Here is a 19122-nt window from a genome sequence, read left to right as displayed (position 1 = left end):
ACAGTCAACCATTTCTGGTTTTCCTGTCGTGATCGGGTGAGAAAAAATCTGCGAAATTTTATCATACTAATGACATTTTATGGTTCTTTTATAATGGAGTCTAAAATAGTGCTCAGCATCTCTGGAATGGGTTTGAAGATTCCTCAAAACATTTGGGATAATGTAAGCACACAAGTTCTATAACTTATTATTAGTGTTTTTTATTTTAGTAAATACAAATCTTACATACGGCGACAAGGTGGCTCAGTGGTTAGCACTGTCGCCTCACAGTTCGAGTCCAGGCTGGGCCAGTTGGTGTTTCTGTGTGAAGTTTGTTTGTTCTCTTTATGTTGACATGGGTTTCCCCTATAGTGAAAAGACATGCGCTATAGGTGACTTCAGGTAATTAAATTAGCAGTAGTGTATGTGTGTGCATGAAAGTGTATAGGTGTTTCCCAGTGCAGGGTTGCGGCTGGAAGGGCATCCGCTGCGTAAAACATATGCTGGAATAGTTGGTGGTTCATTCCGCTATGGCGACCCTTGATAAATAATGAGACTAAGCCAAAGGAAAATGGATAAATGAAATCTTACATATTTTGCCTTTAATCTATTCATCATTGTATGAATACACAGTTCTGTTCATAAACTCTTTGTACATCATAGTACATAAGATGTTATGCTTTTGTGATTAAATTAAAACTACAGAGAAAAATATCATTGTAAAATACTATTACATATTTTCGAAATGTTTTAAATTTCCCAAATTAAATATTTTCTTGTTTTAGGAACATATTTTAAATGTTTTAAATTATCTTTTTTTTCTGAGACGACAAATATGTTTATTCAACAGCTGTTATTCCAGTTTTCAATTTTACATAATGCTTCAGAAGCTGTTTTAATATGGTAAATCTGTGCTTACTTTTTAATTAACAACCATAATGTAATAGATGTGCTTTAAGTATAAGTATAGATGTGTACTTATAAATCTATAAGTAGTAGATGTGCTTTAAAAACTTTAAGTTTTTAGCATTCTTTAAGGAGATTAAAATGCAAAAGTAAAGCATTTATCTGAAACCGTTTTAAAAACAGGCGGTTCATTCCGCTGTGGTGAAGCCTGATAAAAATAATTTAATGAATGACTTTTAGCAACATTTTTGACCCTTTTGATTAGTTTAATTATAGCAATAATTTTATTGACCAAAAATTGTGTAAAGGCGGCATGGTGGCTCAGTGGTTAGCATTGTTGCCTCACAGAAAGATGGTAACTGGTTCGAGCTGGGCCAGTTGGCATTTCTGTGCATGTACTCCCTGTGTTTCCTCTGGGTGCTCCGGACCCCACAATGCAAAGACATGCGATATAGGTGAATCGAATAAATTAAATTGTTTGTAGTGTATGTGTGAATAAGTGTGTAGGGGTGTTTCCCAATACTGGGTTGCGGCTGGAAGGGCATCAGCTACATAAAACATATGCTGGAAAAGTTGGTGGTTTAATCCACTGTGGTGATCTCTGAAACAAAGACTAGGCCAAAGGAAAATGAATTAATGAAAATGGTTTGTAGATAAATGAACATATACATATATGCACTATTTATTTATTTTATTTACAAACTATTTAGTTATTATTATTTTGATAATATATTTTTTCCAAATAATACAATGAAATAATATCATTATTCACTCCAAACATCCGTCAGTTTTATACTGCCAACTACGGAGTTCATCCATGAACTATCACCACTGTGCCTTCAAGCAGTGTACTTACTCCATGTAAACAATAGATTATATGTTTTATGAGAACACCCATTGCCAACTACCCATAGAGCCATGTGGCGCTTCCCATGAACAGTAAGAGTATCCAGATGGCACAGTTTGTACGGAAATGTATTGTGATTACACTCACCAACTGAAACTCACTCCGTCGACCGTAGGCTTCCTGGATGCCGCTATCATTCCAGAGTGCCTGCAGGGCTGGGACGTACAGCTGAAAGGTGCAGGGTTCCACAGCCATGCCTGCTTTGTTTTCGAAGGACATAACAAACATGCCATGCTTTTCGTTTTCAGAGTTCTGCCAGGAAATGCCAAGTTTGTCTCGGGCATCCACCAGTACCCGCATGCCCTTTAAGAAAAGATAGGAGAGAGGCAGAGTAGTTAATATCTTAATGTTTGTTTGTGTATAAAAGTGTGTAACTACAGAAGGTTGTGTTCACTATAGCTGAGCTTCTATAAATGGAAGTGAGACAAAGCAATTATTTTGGAGACAAAACAAAGATAAGAGCAATGTCTTCACCTACGGCAAGCTTTAAACAAGCTCAAACATCTGTCTCAGTAAATTCTTCCGGGTCAGCTTCAAACCTGTTATAAAGTTATATTTAAAGGCACGGAATATGATTGTGAATATTCCTATTCAAAACAAACAAAGGTGTTTTTTGATGATGCTGTGACTGAGTGTGGAATCATGGGAGTTGACATCTTCATTGCATCCTACTTGACTCCTACAGAAATCATGTTCATGGACAAGTGTTAAAAATATATTATCATGGTAATATGATGCGAAGTAAGATTTTCTAAGAAGAATTTCTGAGATGGAAGACCAGCATGACACAGGATGAAAGCAGTGGAGCTTTTATTATGTGACCAGATCGTGTTAGCAAGAAGCAGTGCTGTTTTATCATCTGAAATATACTTTAGTCAAAATTAGAAGCGCATCATCACCTTTCAGCAGAAGCGCAAGCTTAACTAGTGCTCAAAGCAAACAATGATCGCGACGTCCTAACGATGTTTGTGCTGCCTATTCAAGGATGAGAGTGAAGAGAGGGGGAGGTTGGGGCATAGACGAAAGTGAAGCGGATGGGGGGCTGAGGGTCGCAAACGAAAGTAAAGAGTCTATTTTGGGCACGGTTGGCAGGGGGGTGATGTGATTGGGGTGGTGTTGTCGCGAGCAAAAAGGAAAAAGGGGGTGGGGGTGGAGGGGCGGGTCTACTTGTGGCCCCTTGCAGATGACGCCCAGGGAGATCACCAGCAAACTTGTCCTACAACAATTGAACAACACCCGACTTTTTTTGACCCACTTCAAATGCTGACTACTGGATTTTATATTTCTTTTATTCTTTTTTTTTATTAAAACATTTTTGATGTTTCCCTGTTTACTATACAACCAAAGCAAAAATTGAGGGTGTGCAACATTGCTAGTTAAAATAGCTTATTTCTCTGGATTTGAACATTCTTTAAAACATTTGGAACAATTTATGTACATAATTCAGCAATATATATATATATATATATATATATATATATATATATATATATATATATATATATATATATATATATAAAAAACACTGATCTAAAAAAAACTTTTCAAATCCTGCCTTTAAAAGTTAGTTTACCCAAAAGTATTTTTTTTTTGTTTGTTCCCCAGATTACTTTTTTATTGTCAGTTGAACATTAAAGCAATATTTTAGCTGAAACTGTTTTCAAAATATGCAAGTTAATGGCTACCAGACTTTTAAAGTTAATCAATGCATATACAAGCAAACAAAATTAATTCCCATGGCTCCTGAAGCAAAGCATTTGGTACGTGAAGAAAGACCATTGTTAAAAATATTTAACCAACAAAAACATCTAGGATGCCCTGACTTTGAGAAATTTAAGAGCAATATAAGAGTGCAAACTTTTCCATTAGGTTACAAATGACTAGTCTATGAAAAAGTATTTCGAATACAGTCATAAGGCTAAACTACAGGTGTCAAACTCAGTTCGTGGAGGGCCCGCAGCTCTGCACAGTTTGGTTACAAATCCTAACACCAGCTAATCATATCACAAGTAATTATCTTTAGAACTCTCAAGGTCCACATTAATATATGAATATACAGTAGTCGACATTCAAAATGGATCAAAAAAGATTTTTAAAATCATCCTAGGGCAAGAATGAGTGTTGATCAATAGATTTAGAACAACTTTGAAGAAAGGTTTTGATCCACTTGAAATGTTGACTACTGTATATATTTCATAATTGCATGTTAGGATGAATAAACTAGGCATGGGTCGATATAAGATTCTGATGGTATGGAATGACCTTGGACAAAAATATGCCGGTTTCACAGTCTTTTTTTCAGGGTTTTTACCTTAATTGGATAGGACAGTAGAGAAAATGGACAGGAAAGTGTGGGGAGCAGAGAGAGGGGAAAGATCAGTATAGGACCATTAGGCGGGACTCAAACTCGGGTCGCTGTGAGTACTGGAGTGCATGTGTCAATGTACTTTCCACTACACCATTGGCACTGTCATGATTACTGCTCTTAAATATATTCTTTTTAAATGTCTGGGTAAAAAACAAAAAAAAAATTTCCCCTTTGAACACAGTAAATTTTATTTTGGGAAACATTTTAAATATTTTGGAGCAGTAAACATGTCAGTCAATTCAAATGAATCATTGATTTCTGCTGCCTTTCTTACTAAAAAACTTATTTCTTTACCATTTTGGATATCTTTCCTGCTGGAGATACTGTTGTTCTAAAAAAAAAAAAAAGTAAAATTTAAAAAAAAAGTAAATAAAAAAATCACACATATACCATAGGAACAATATGGTAAAAAAATTTGTTTAAAAACCTTGACTTTTCCAAACCACTGTATACCTTCCCATGCCTAGTGTTCACATGAATATTTTAATTTGATTGAGCTGCTGTTAATGCAGAGCGACACAAAAATGTGCATGTCATCAATGTGACAGAATATTCATGAAGATTTTCTAATCCCTTGTCCCATCTTATTGTGCAAGATTCTGGCCCAACCAATAAGAGTTGTGCTTTCAGTCACATTCCCAGAGCTACTGCTGTTACATAAAACACCACTGTCAGTTGAAACAACTTAGAGACAAATCTTAAGTGTGCTTGTACTGAATTTGGGAGAAGCTCAGAATGCTGCCGCTCATGCATGACATGTATATCCAAAAGAGAAGATTTGTGCCTGAAACACTCCACTTTGAAGCCAAAAACGAAAACATCTCCAGAAAATGCACTGAAACTAAACTTCCGTGATGAGCCTCCTCACTTCCAAGCATAACACCAAAACACAAGACCCTGAACTGAGCCTTTGGCAGAAACCAGGAGGGCTCTGTGGAAGAGCAGAAATATCATGAGACGCTTTGTAAATGTAACATAAGGCCATTGGCTATTATTGATTATGACTGCAGTTTCAACCGAGGCTGAATCCTGCTTCTACAGCACATATCAGCCTTCTTTTGTTGCACTTGAAATAACATCCTGAAGTTCAGATTCCCAGAAGGGGGTCCTGGTCCTCTTGTACTCTGTTGAGACATGTATGAATCATAAAAACTAGCACTTAAACATGCCCTGGGCAAGAGTATGCTATAGTAATTAGAGCTCACAGCCAGATTCAGTCTCAGAAGAAGATAAAGGGTCCCTCAGGCACAGGTGCTTTGTGAGATTTGACCTAGCAACCCAGACAAGTCAGTTTAAAGCCATTCCATCACGGTAGGTCAATGGGTTAAGCGTAAAGGCAATGAAGACTGCTATTCTGTCTGCATGTGCAAGGGATTTGTATATCAACTTGAGAAACATGCACAGCAAACCAATAAAACAGCGGGGCAGCGAGAGGAAATGAATGTGGTACAGTCCTGTTAGTCTGCTTGTCTCCATTCAGTCCAGAGATTCCACCTCCTCCCGAATCCCAAGATTCCCAAAGCTATCAAACAGTTCACAAATGTAAACAGTTGTTCGTGCTTAAGGCCTCCCTGCTGGTTCTGGTTCACGCTCTTAACAGTGTGCTTTGCTCCAGGGTAGTCAGGGTACTTTTCTAGGGGCCAAACTCAGTCACACTTCAACCCCCCAATACCAACCCATCCATCTCTGACCTTTCACCCACTTCTGGCCAACACTATCTGGGAAGCATAGTAATATCCTCCTGTCCTCCTTGGCTGGATCCGCTGACACAGTTAGGGCAAAAGAGACAAGGCAAGAGAGACGAGGCAGCTTTATCGCAGCAGAGAGGTCAGTTGCAGGGCTTCCAATCTCTTCCTGAGTTGTGGCAAAGTCCCAAAAATAGCTCTGAAAACCACCAAAACCTCACCTCACTATGAGCAAGACTCCTAGCGTTTCTGAAAAGCCTCCTGAAAAACAAGCTCTTCGGGTTTGTTTTGAATGGCATCTTCCAAAGAGGTTTGTGTTTTAAGTCTTTAGCAAAAAGCCACAGACTTTTCCATAAGATTTTGAAGTCTACATCAGACAATTAGTGATATTCCCTTTGCTGTTTGTTGAAAATGAGGAGTGGGGGATTTCCTGAATGTTCAATCAACAAAGAGCAGATTTGAAATTCAGGGATCTTAGCTTGTCTCGAGAGACTGGGCTGACAGTGAATCTCAACGGTGGGCTCTCATCTGACATGCATTAGACAGGCCCTGCGTGTCAGGCGCAGTAATTGCTCCAGTGGTGGTAATGGCAGTGCTGTGATTTCGCAGCGTAAGCAAATGTGGGTAGCGGTCCAGGCACCCGCTCACGGGTTCCCCACCGCTGAGCAACCACAGCTAAATCAGCAACAACTCCTTCGCCATAAACAAGCCGCCTGTGAAGGAGCCTCCCAAGACTCCGGTCACAGAGGAACTCTCAGATTTATCATGCAGGAAGATGGGCTTGATATATGCTTGCTCCCTGTGTCACCCCTCAGCCACTTCCTGTACCTCCCCCGCAAACATCTTGCAAGCAGGACGTATGAGTTTCGGGATTTCTGTGAGGTACAGTTCCTTGGTAACATGCTATTTTATCCACACTCTCATTAGGATGACAGAGCAAAACGCATTCTGGCTGAATACCACAACTATTTTCTCAAGGATGTAGTAAACAGAGGAAATGCTCCACTGCCTATGGTGTCCTGTTGCACAAGTGAGCGTTTCAACAGGGAAACTGAGCCTTGGAGGTTCGAAGTGAGAGGTACGAGAAGCCAAACAGAGGTCAGATCTTATCGTGGCCTTATATGCCGTGTCAGTCTCAGGTCAGTCTTTATATCACACTCCGATCAAAGATAGCTTTCTAAACGTAAAGACTTAACTGAAAAAGAGTAGACAGATAGCTACTGATCGAAGAAGTAATAAATTCCCAGACATAAATTACTCAACGTGGGTTAACAACAAGGCAGGAATCTTATCTGAACATAAACTTGTTTAGCTTTTGTAGTGCATCAGATTTCTATATTAGCTTACATATAGCGTGAAAAACCATGGGGTGGGACTTTATTCGTCTAATTATGGATAGGATCATTGAATCAACTAATCAAATCTTGTACAAAATCCCCAGGGACAGCACTATAGGATTTAATTGAATTTAGATTAAAGTTTGCCTTTAAAATTCAACGTTTGTAAAAACATTTACACCCTCCGTAGATCATCTCCAAAAAGCTGTCTTAACACCCAAAAGGCATTACTGGAAGGATCTGGAAGACGTTGAGAGCAATATCTCCTGGACCTTTGCCACTGTAAAGTGGCTGAAACGAAGATAACGTTATCTTTAAAATAACCAATAATTTAATCAGCACGTAGGCTGAGATTTGCTCACGCGACTGTTAACCTCTGGGATTGATTGTACTAGTTTTTTTTCCACCCCTGAGGAAAAATATGGGTTGGGGTTACTCCAAATTGGTATCGTTGAAAAAACATAAGCAACACTGTCATCATCCTAAACCTTCAGAGGGATGGGCTGAACAGCAGGGTGATGACAAACGGTCAGAGGGGAGATGATGGCACGAATGAATCGCCATTGTTTGCAGCATTCGATGTCTGTGCACCGAGTAGAGGCATTTCCTCTGGCTCTGTGGACTGTGCGATACCAAGTGCCCGTAGAGACCACCATTGTGGAGCTATTCCAGACTGACCTTGACTTCACTGCTGACAAACAAGGTCTCCAGTAGATTGAGTTCTCAATCCATTTCACACATCTTTAGACTGTGAAGTAAAATGTGATCACATGATTTCCTTTTACAGGTTATTGTCCTACAAAGACGTTTGCCCCAGTAATAAGCAACTGCTTTATGTACTGTTTTACTCATTTACATAAAGGAAACTTGGCTAACAACTTTACATAAATATTCATACCAATTCTGTAGTGTATTTATGCTTCCTAAAAGAGATGTCTGAGTGTATTTTACATAAAACCTATACGTAAAAAATTGCCATAATGACATATTTAGATTTCAAAAGCACTGAAAAGTGAATACCTGTTGATACCTGTTTGTAAATGACCTAATACTTATACCTTTAAACTATAGCGATCACATGAAATGCTCTATGGAAAAAACCTGAAATGTTACTGGGGTTTATAACAAGACTTTTGAACTTTTATGAATTTGACATTTTAAATTCATTGAAATAATGAAGTTTTACTGTAATTATTGTCAATGAAGTTACCATATATGGTTCTTTGCCTAATAATGGCTTGAAATAACCTTAACTAAGCTTACAGAAAGGATGGTAATTGCCAGGGGTGGTGCAAATTGGGAGAAAAAAAGGGAAAGACTGCATAGAGCCAAAAGGTTTGAAGAGACCACAGTGAAGTCTAAGTGGAACTAAAATATGTTTCTTACAAAGGGGAGCGATATTAGCCCCTTTCACACATCAGTCTAAAATCAGTCAAGTTTGGAGAAGGAAAAATCATGGTTCGGAGTTACATTTAGTATAGGGGCGTGCGAAAGATCTGCACAGCAGATGGCAACATCAACAGTCTGAGGTATCAAGACATTTGTGCTGCCCATTAAATTACAAACCACAGGAGAGGGCAGATTCTTCAGCAGGATTTCACTCCTTCTCTGACTTCAGCCTCCACATCAAAGTTCTTAAAAGCAAAAAAGGTTAACGGTTCTCCAGGATTGGCCAGCCCAGTCCCCAGAAGTTAAGATTATTGAGCATGTCTGGGGTAAGATGAAGGAGGAGGCATTGAAAGTGAATCCAAAGACTCTTGATGAACTCTGGGAGGCCTGCAAGTCCTTCTTTGCCATTCCAGATGACTTTATTAATAAGCTATTTGAGTCATTGCAGAGATATATGGATGCAGTCCTCCAAGCTCATGGGAGTTATACACAATATTAATCCTTTTTCCATTGCACCATGACTTTACGTATATTCTATACTTTATTTCTGTTAAGTGACAAGACTTTTGTCTAAGCAAAGTCAGACCTCCTAATTAAATAACTAAAAATCAAGGCATGATCATATTTTATTTTGGTAAAATAAGCGTATTTTAGAGGCCTTTGACTTTCATATTAGCCACTTCTGATACCAAATGATCAACTAGAATTATTATTATAGAATAGTTATTATTTGTTGTTCCTAAAACTTGGATAGACGATAAGACTTTTGCCAGGTAGTGTACAGTAATATGCAAGCATGATGTCACCTTTCATACTAAATCATCATTTTGTAATTTACATAGAGACAATATTCTCTTTAAATATTTTTAATGCACTTTGAAGACTATTTTCAGATGTTTTTGTTTTAAGGTGCACAAAATGTTTGTCTTGGAGTCTTGTAAATGAAATGTGTTTTAGTTGTGTAAACAATGCCTAAGTTTTTAAAGTGTTTCATGAGCCTCAAAGATGCATTTGACAACTACAGTTAATAAAACTGTGGTGACTGGTGACGAGAAGCAATGATAAACCTTTCAGACACACAAAACAAACTTCAGGCACATTCTTTACGGCCATTTGCTCTTTTCACTTGACTGGCAGGGCAGTGAGTGGACCGTGTAATCAGTGCCAACACATACATTTAGGCAGTTTAGTGCGGTTACTCATAAAGCTCACTTTAAGTTCTTGTATACGCTAAGATGCCCCAGATCACAGACCTCAACATTTGCCTCTGAACCAAATAAAAGAGATCAGAACTACATTCTAATGTTTTCCTCAGCTCACTGGTCACATTGTGTGGTGAAGAGGTCTTATTGGAAAATAAACTGAGGTGACATCATGTTCACAAAGAAAGCTCAGTTCTGCTTTTTTCCCTGGGTCCTCCATGGGGTTAGAAGAAGATCTGATCACAATCAGTCCCCAGTCAAACAAAACAAATCTTTTAACTCAGCCTCAGTCATTTCCCTGTGCAACATGGGCTCCGGGAGTCACTCTTGTTCTGAAAACTATTAACAAAAGCTTCAGTACTTCTCCTTGTTTGTGGGAAAGATCCATAATGTGGTGTTTTATCATTCAAACAAGGGGGCCTATTGTGCAAAAATCACTTTTATGAGGCATTTAAACATATTTGTATGGCAACAGTCTGTGAACATAACCAGCTTCTAATGTTAAAATTTTAGCAATTTAGTTTTTTTTTTTATAATTACACTTCATAAAAACAGTCTGCAGAAACACTTTGATTGACATTCTCCCATTTGTATATGTCATCAGAGAGAGAAGCCCCGCCCATTAGTGCATGGTCTCTCCCTCATTAGCATAGAATGTTGCTATTGTTTTTTAATCCAATAATATCCATTTGCAGGCCTGCAGAACCACACACGGTTTAGGCACACACAATCTAGGACACACAATTTAGGCAAACCATATATGGTTACGACGGATGTTAATGCTATTAACGTCTTTTTGAACATCGTCATCGATTTATTTTGATATATATGGTTAATAAATATTGTACACAATAAACAATAGTGTTTCATTTACTTTATTTCATAAATATTGTGGGGAGCATTGTTTCCGATCGCCTTTCAATATAATAGACTAAACATTTATTATACTTTTAATCAGTCATTATAGCCGATCAGTCATTATTATCTAACAATTATATGGCAGATACCCGTTTGCTGGTCTTTTTAGAGAGTCACTTTTAAAGAGAGTCTCATCTCATGAATGCAATCGCATTTGCGTTTAAAGCGACAGTCACTGAAATGGCACAATTAGGATCAAAGCCTAAAAGGGGCACTTAAATAGAGTAATAAAACATTATTTGTGTGGTATTTTGAGTTGAAGCCTCATATACACACTCTAAGAACATCAGAGACTTTACATCTTGTAAAAAGGGGCATAATAGGCACGCTTTAAAGGGCAGGAATCATGGGGATGGAAGATGTGGAGCTCTCCAAGCACTGACGCTCTGAGAAACTTGACCTTATATAAAGCTAATCTGAGCCAAACCTCTGATCTGGCAGCACTGTTTTTGACCAAACTGTGGGTAAGATAACAAACCTAGCAATTGAATATTTATCATTGCAGTATCTCACTGAATAAATGAGCATGCCATTTTGCTAGAATGCAGACATATTTATGGTAATCATTTGAGCAGGAAAAATGGCATATCAGGGTGTCCACGATAAAGAAAAAAAAAATGTAATCTTCTTGTTCTCATTGCTTTGAAAAGGAAACATTAACTATCTTTACACCTTGAGAACATTAATATATCTGAGTACACAAATGGTGCTTTTCTTACAGCATGTTTGTAGTGAATAGTTTGTAATAAAAGGAGACATCCTTATATTTGCAGAAAGAAACCCTGTAGAGTACTGAATAGCTATCATATTTGGTCTCAAATATACTGCATTATCAAACTCATAATGGTGTATTTTTTTAAACTATCTCATCTGTTGAAATAATACTAGCGAACTGCAGAGTTTGTGCTAACCTATCCATATCTCTGTGATCAAATGCCTTTTCTTTCCGCTGGCATTTTCATTGTGCCTCTTCACCTTTGTGTATTACTCCACCCACATACAAGCAGAGAGACGCTACAGTTTGACAAATATTCCTGCTGTTAGGCAACATAATGTACTTTTGAGGCTATTTTGGTCGAGAATGTAGTTGTTTAGATTGCAACTATGCAGTTAATTTACAAGGATAGTGCCTATTTTAAAATATTTATGATTTCTGAGAGACAGCTCGTCGGTGTCCATTAGTCAAAGACGGTTGACGTTGTCTATTAAAACTGAAGATTAAAACTTAGAAGATTTAAACTGTTAAGCGCGGATAAAAAGCTGAAAAACTGAAGCGTCACGGTTTTAAGGTGGACCGAATAGAGCCAATAAGAAGCTGCGAAAAAGAAGTTGGATTCAGCCTCGTCTCTCCTTAACGCAAACACAACACATGTCTGGTAGTGACTGTGCTGTTTTTTTGGGGGGTTAATTATTGTGATATTGTAACGGTCGCTTAATGTTTGTTATGCATTGTTTATAAATGTCATATCTTCTTTAAGAGGACCTAGAGGAAATAGTTTCTGTCTCCTTTTTTTCATTCCTGTCTAAGGGTAACCCTAACCGCTTGTGCGCGCAAACCGCACACCTACATTGGAAATAACAAACTTGAGCGAACTCTAAAAAAAAAAAAAAGATGCAATATGCATACATCATTTGCAATCTCCAGCAGTTGTTCTTCTTGCACAGACATGTTGGATTCACCTGATTATTGACAAATGGGTTGCAGATTCGTTTCTTGGCAGTTCGTGAGTCCTTTACTGGGCCTTTTCCTCTTAAAAAAGAAACTTTCCAAAGACGTCTGTTTCTTACTCATTTTGCTGCTTGTATGTTAAACTTGTGGACTCAAGTGACCAAGATGTAAGCGAGAAAATATGGTCATTTTTCAAAATAAAAGTTAATTAAACAATTAATGATTTCTTGTGTGGCCTGGTACCAATTGATCCTGGGACTGATATGAGTATAATGTAAATGATCTGTATAAATCAGCTCATCTAACTTAAATTAAAGTATGAAAACATACAACAAGACAATGCACAATACAGGTTTTTTTAACAACAAAAGTCTACTACTGCTCATTTAGCACAGACATATTGAACGGCATTAAACAAGTGTTAGATCTTCTCAATCTCTTACGTAGAAGTAATCTGTAATTATCCCATATCCTGCGCTATCAGCGGCTAATCTCAAAGGCTTCACTGTGATCTCATCAGAAGCCACCAGTAAACTTCCCCACACACATGTGAAACTAAGTAAAAGATTAAGAGAGGAAGACACAAAGATAGATACAGAAAATAACAGAAGTCCTCTGTGTCATTTCAAGACATCCAGACACGTGAGCTCAGAAAGCACATGAGCTGATCACAGTGATAAGTCAGACAGTCTCTCCGTTCATAACAGAGTGAGGGATGAACCTAGACAAAAACAAAGCGACTCAATGTACTGCTAATTGTAAGGCCTGCTATGCTTAATCTTGTGGTAATTCTAGTCCAAAAAATTCAAGATGCATTACTGATTTAAAAACTAGAGGCCTGCAAAAAAAAAAAAAAAAAAAAACATTGTTTGTCTGCAACTGCTATGACCCCCAGGCCTACTATCTCACACACAGTCACACATTCTGGCAGGAATTTTCTCTCCTTTCCCGGTAACTCAGAGCTGTGAGTCAAGCCACTGTTAATAAACACAGGCATCTTAAATAGACAGAAATTACCCAAGAATAATACCCCAGGGTTTTAGTTTTGTGGTAAAACAACTACCACATGACTAACACCAAAATGAATTAGCCAGATGCATAAAATGAAAACAACATTTTCACATGGTCTTAGTCTAGGTAAACTGATCTAGACGTTTAGATGTATTGTAGATTAATTAAAGAAATGGTTTGATGAAAGCAACATACAGTGCTCAGCATATACGAGTACACCCCTCCCAAATCTCTCTTTTAAATTCATATTTAAATAGGAAGCTGTTCAATATTATATTTGTGCATATACATTAGATAAGTCATTACTGAAGCCAAATCTAGAGCTTATCTAACAAAATACGATAACGATCCAAAAATTAGTACGCCAAATTTATGTTATAGAAAAATATTAAATACAAATTTAAAAAATAGGAAAAATCAAGAAGCAAAAAAAATGTGAAAAATGTAGTTGAAATTTTGTAGGTTGCAATTATTTTTTGCAATATTTAGCTTGAATTTAATTGTATTATTTTTCAATTTCTAAATATGTTTGGTGACTAAAATATTATTTTAATAAATGTCTGTTTAATAAATCTGTTTTGTTTAAATGCACCAAAATACAATGCCTCTATTCACTGAGAAATGGATACAAATATTCATTTTCAAAATGAAGTGTACTCAATTATGCTAAGCACTGCATGCTTGACTGTACGAATGACCATGTGTTGCATTTTTTCTGGGACATTTCATATTTCAGCTCTATTTTGTTTGTGTCCTCCTGACAGAGAGAGAAAAAAAAGCTTTGCCCCAGATCACATTATTCTAAAAATGTCTTAAGCTGCATGGGTATATTTGTAGGAATGGCCAATAATACACTGGATGAGTCAAAAATTTACATTTTACTTTTATGCCAACACAACATTTATTAGAATATTAAATGAAGATCATGTTCAATGAAGACATGGGTTTGCTCCTGTCAATATATCAAAACTAAATTGCTAGTCAGTGAAATAGATTGCTAAGAACACAATTTGCAAAACTCTAAAGGCAAATTTCTGTTTTTATTTTCAGATATTGTCCTATACTAACAAATCACACATTGGTGAAAAGCGTATTTAGTTTTCATATGATGTATAATTCTTCTCGATTTCCAAAAATTGACAATTAAGTAATGAAATAATCAATTAATTCTGTGGTACAGAGTCACAACTTTTTTACTGCTCTGTGATAAAGCGAGTAGTCTCCTGTCATGGAAGAACAGTTAAAGTAGTGACTAAGGTAGCCAATCTTTCAGCCAAGCAGTCCCTAAGGCTAACATACGGTGACCCAGTATTGCACAACACAATGACATTTCAAAAAGCAACCAGTAAACTCATAACACAATGAAATTAAGATCACAACACAGCGACATTAAGATCACAACACACAAGCATTTCAGAAAGCAAACACTCAGAGAGCAAACGCAACAGAAATGCTGTCTCAAGTTTCGTTTCTAAACGTTCGAATGAATCAAAACCGACATTTTTTTCAGGATGCCCAAGCTAATGCACACTTGAAAGAAACGAGATCACGACACCAACATCATTTAAAGGCGTTTAAGGCATTATAATCCTCTAAGCATGTATAATGATTTGTCAGATCGAGCAGGTCTTCTGAAGTAATTCACAACTTGGTCTTGATGACGAATCACCTCCAGAAATGACAGCGACTCTTTGTTTACAGATTATGGGCATTTTAGTAATTGCTGTGATGTGCTGTGCATTTGACAGGACTGTACCTCACGTTCGTTTCATACAGATTACAAAACCAAAAAACTTTTGTGTTCAAGTGTAGTTGGTTCATTCAAAAAGTTCAGATTTCAAGCTTCACGTGGATATATTTCTCGTGTCTGTGAAGCAAGTATTCACTGAAATTCCAGTGTGTTTGTTGACCACCAAACTGTCATAAAAGCACACGTCTGGTCCGAGCTTCTCCCCTGGAGAAACATCATTCTATAGCAATCAATGATTGGCTGCTGTACAAGTAGGCGGGGCTTCATTCGCCATATTGACCGTTACACTTTTCCTCATCCAAAACTATACGAGTGACATGCTTTGTGTATTCTATAGCTAGATCTTTGGCGCATCTCACGGGTGTTTGTTCATTTCGCTAACTTTGCAGATGAGTGCCCTAAGGTAAAACCCGCCTCTTGCTCCTTGGCAGCAATGTATTGTGATACATTTTTAGTGGCTTCTAGAGATAATCACTGTTTCAGTGTAACTCGCCATTCGACAAGTGAAAAAAGAAGACGTATTATGTGTTTCACTGCTATCTAGTGGTTGGGAGCATTTCCGTTGTGTTGTGAGTTTAATGTTTGCTTTTTTGCAAAACTGCGAGGCAGCGAAAAGTTAACTGTGCTATAGCGAGGGGCCACTGTACTAATGTAAACCATTTTGCTACAAATGCGTACTGTAACTTTTTCAAAAGATGCCACCAGAGTGACAGCTCTCGTACCATTACTTCTGAGACGGAAAGTGTGAAGAACAAAAGAGCATGAGCGCATGGAGGACAGAGTCAGACATGAAGATGCTTTCCTACTAGTTATAGCACTAAAAAATGTGAATGAATTTCAGAGGATGTTTACAAGAACAGTAATACACCTCCTGAAATGTAAATGTAACTGCTAAATTTGTGTTTTAACATTGAAAACAGTTTGAAAACAATCTCACCTAACACTGTACTTTCACTTCAAAGAGGCTATTCAGTATTTATAACTTATTTGTTAGCAGGGCATTTCTACATGTTCACTGTATTTTGTTAGTTGTTAGTTATGTTTTGTTTACTGTACAGTATGTTTGAGTTTTTTAACATTTAAAAAAAAAAATTTATCACTGACTTCAGCTTCTGATACAGCTTATTTAGCAGTTTGTGTGGGCTACATGTGATTTTAGTTCATGTGAGCTTTTTCTGGCGGCTGAAGCACAGAGTTTGGGGAAGTATTAATTACTGTTGTTTGCAAAAAATGTGTGTGAGAGAGAGAGAGAGAGAGAGAGAGAGAGAGATTTTCATTTGTATGAAGCATTGTTTGTTTTACTTATTCGGACTAAAGTGTGTCACAACAGGAAACAGGCCAGTTTAGGCAAGGAAACTTGGCCTTGATGACCTTGGAATAACTAAATCATGACGGCATAATTTGCATTGCATCTACATATTCTGCATATGTGAAACACGAAAATGCTAGTGTTTAGTTGTATATAATAGAATTAATATTTGGACAATGGACATAGTTTACCAGTTCATCAATCCTGAAAAGAGAATGTTTATAAATATATAATATTACTATATAATATTATTATTTTAGCAAATTTGACATGCTCATGTCTGGATTAGTGCTAATCAACAGTGCAAACTTCCATAGGTAGCATTTCAAAATGTCTACCCATCCATCATCTATTTGTTTTATTTCATATTTTATTAATTGATATAAAAAACTTTAGAAATCATGTCAGATCTTTTATTTTTAATCGTCTAATACTTATGTAGGCTACTCAACTCATTCTTTTACAAATTGTTTATCCTTTTGTTTCGTCAAACTTATTGACTATATTATCTTATTGATCAGCTAATTGTGTAGGCTATTTATAGACCAAAATGAAAAGGAAGCCGCAGCAAAGTAAAAAAAAAATTTTAAGAAACAAAACAGACAAGTAAGGTGTCAGAAACTACTGTACCACAGCAACAAAAAAAGTAAAGCAAACTGTCACGATTGACAAATCGTTACCTTGATGACATTCTCAAAGATGGTATCCCTGAAGTCGAGCAGCGCTTTCTGGTCAAACTCTTTTCCGTGGATGATCCTCATCTGCTTGAGGAATGTGGACTTGCCGCTCTCTCCGGCGCCCAGCAGCAGGATCTTCACCAGCCGTCGTATGGAGCGCCGCTCGCGCTTCAGCATCGAGTCGATCTCGCGACTGCGCCGCTTCGCCTCGCGCTCCCGGTTCACGTCCCGCTCGCGGGTGCGATCTTTCCCGGTACTCCTGTCATCGTGAGCGGCCTCAGCGGGCAGTAAACACCGGCTCAGGGTGCGCACCACGCCAGCCATCCTGTCCAGCTTTAACACGGTCAGTTATCACCTGATCTACTCATTAAAGTGCCAAAGAACTTTATCTTTCGGATAAAATCTACTCAGCTCATCTGTCTACAAGTGTTAACAATTTAAAGAGACACTAAATGAGTAAAACCGAATCACCGCGGACACTTTCCTCCATTATTCTAAAGGCATTTGTTGAGGAAAGCTGAATAGAGATCCTTTCCACAGCAAAGCGACCACCACTGCTGTCCGCTAAAAAAACTTTAAAGAAATTATACAAACAAATCCACTGTTCGTGACAGTACAATAAAAATCAAGCGATAAATATGGTCAGGAAATGTTAATTCGCTGAAAAACGCATTCCTTTACATACTGGTAGTCCCAAAAGTTCATTCTGGAGGAGCGCGAGCGACTTTCTGATGTTTCCACTCAGTTCTGGGAAGTTTCTTTGACTGAGCGACTGACGCCCCTGTTGAGCGCGTGGCCGGCAGGGGGCGCGAGCGCGCGAGAAGGGTGTTTGTTCGGACATGAAGGGGGATTCCAGTCCGTGTCACAAATGTCGTTGTTACACAGTGGCCCCTGGCTGTCTGTCTGTTATCTACTTCTGTCTGCGAGGCGGTGACAGTTTTACATGAGGAAAAGTGCTGATAACTTTAATAATAAGCATAAAACATTTTACAAAACAAATGAGAATTCCCTCCTTCTACTCCTGTAAATCTACTAACATGCCAGCCTAGCTGTTGAAAAGGTAATTCATACTCATTCTTAGTCTTGAATGCTTAATCTTCATGACAAACAAATTCAAACACACCTCATTACTTAGTCAGGTGAATGTCATATGATATAATTAGCCTTTATTTATTTATTTTCTTTCCTGTCATAGAGCTAAAGCAGGCCACAACTATAGATTTGGTCATCTTCAATAAATCAATCCAGTCACTGATACACAAACTCCTTATAAACTGATAAACTGGCCATTTTTAGTTTATTCATTTATTCATTTTCTGTTGAATTAGTCCCTATTTCAGAGGTCCCACATTCTTCTTCTTCTTCTTCTTCGTATTATTATTATTATTATTATTATTATTATTATTATTATTATCGTTGTTGTTGCTATTTATTGTTATAATTATTATTATTTATATAATTATTATTATGTATTAAGGGCATTTCTATCTATCTATCTATCTATCTCTATCTATCTATCTATCTATCTATTCATCTATCTATCTATCTATCTATCTATCTATCTATCTATCTATCTATCTATCTATCTATCTATCTATCTATCTATCTATCTATCTATCTATCTATCTATCTATCTGTCTGTCTGTCTGTCTGTCTGTCTGTCTGTCTGTCTGTCTGTCTGTCTGCCTGCCTGCCTGTCTGCCTGTCTGTCTGTCTGTCTATCTATCTGTCTATCTATTTATCTGCAGTCCTGGGGAAAGGGGTTGTTTTTTTTCTCAAAATGTGGACTTTTTGCAGTTATTTACTTCATTTTCCTTTTAATTATATTTAAATACTCCAATAAGTGACATTTTAATCACTATCTGTAGTTGGATTAGCTTGTAGTATCCTCCATTTTCGATGTACCTTTAAATGTAAATATTTCCTAAAGATTTATAATAAACAAATATTAAAAAGAGCTTCACAATTTTCTTCTAGCCTCTCTTAAAATTCATTTAACAACAACAGCCTAATTA

At 37.4% G+C, this 19122-nt stretch overlaps 1 protein-coding gene across 1 annotated transcript in view; it reads right to left on the bottom strand.

Moving 5' to 3' along the window:
- Positions 1-17838, bottom strand: part of gna12a (guanine nucleotide binding protein (G protein) alpha 12a) — a 56809-nt gene extending 38971 nt beyond the window's left edge. The window contains 2 exon segments of the mRNA NM_001013277.2: positions 1880-2095; positions 17111-17838. Coding sequence (NP_001013295.1) covers positions 1880-2095; positions 17111-17431 — 537 coding nt within the window. The 5' untranslated portion in view covers positions 17432-17838.
- Positions 17839-19122: the final 1284 nt, after the last annotated feature.

This window comes from Danio rerio, chromosome 3, assembly GCF_049306965.1.
Source record: "Danio rerio strain Tuebingen ecotype United States chromosome 3, GRCz12tu, whole genome shotgun sequence".
Lineage (NCBI taxonomy): Eukaryota > Metazoa > Chordata > Actinopteri > Cypriniformes > Danionidae > Danio > Danio rerio.
This window is presented reverse-complemented; position numbering and strand designations above follow the sequence as displayed.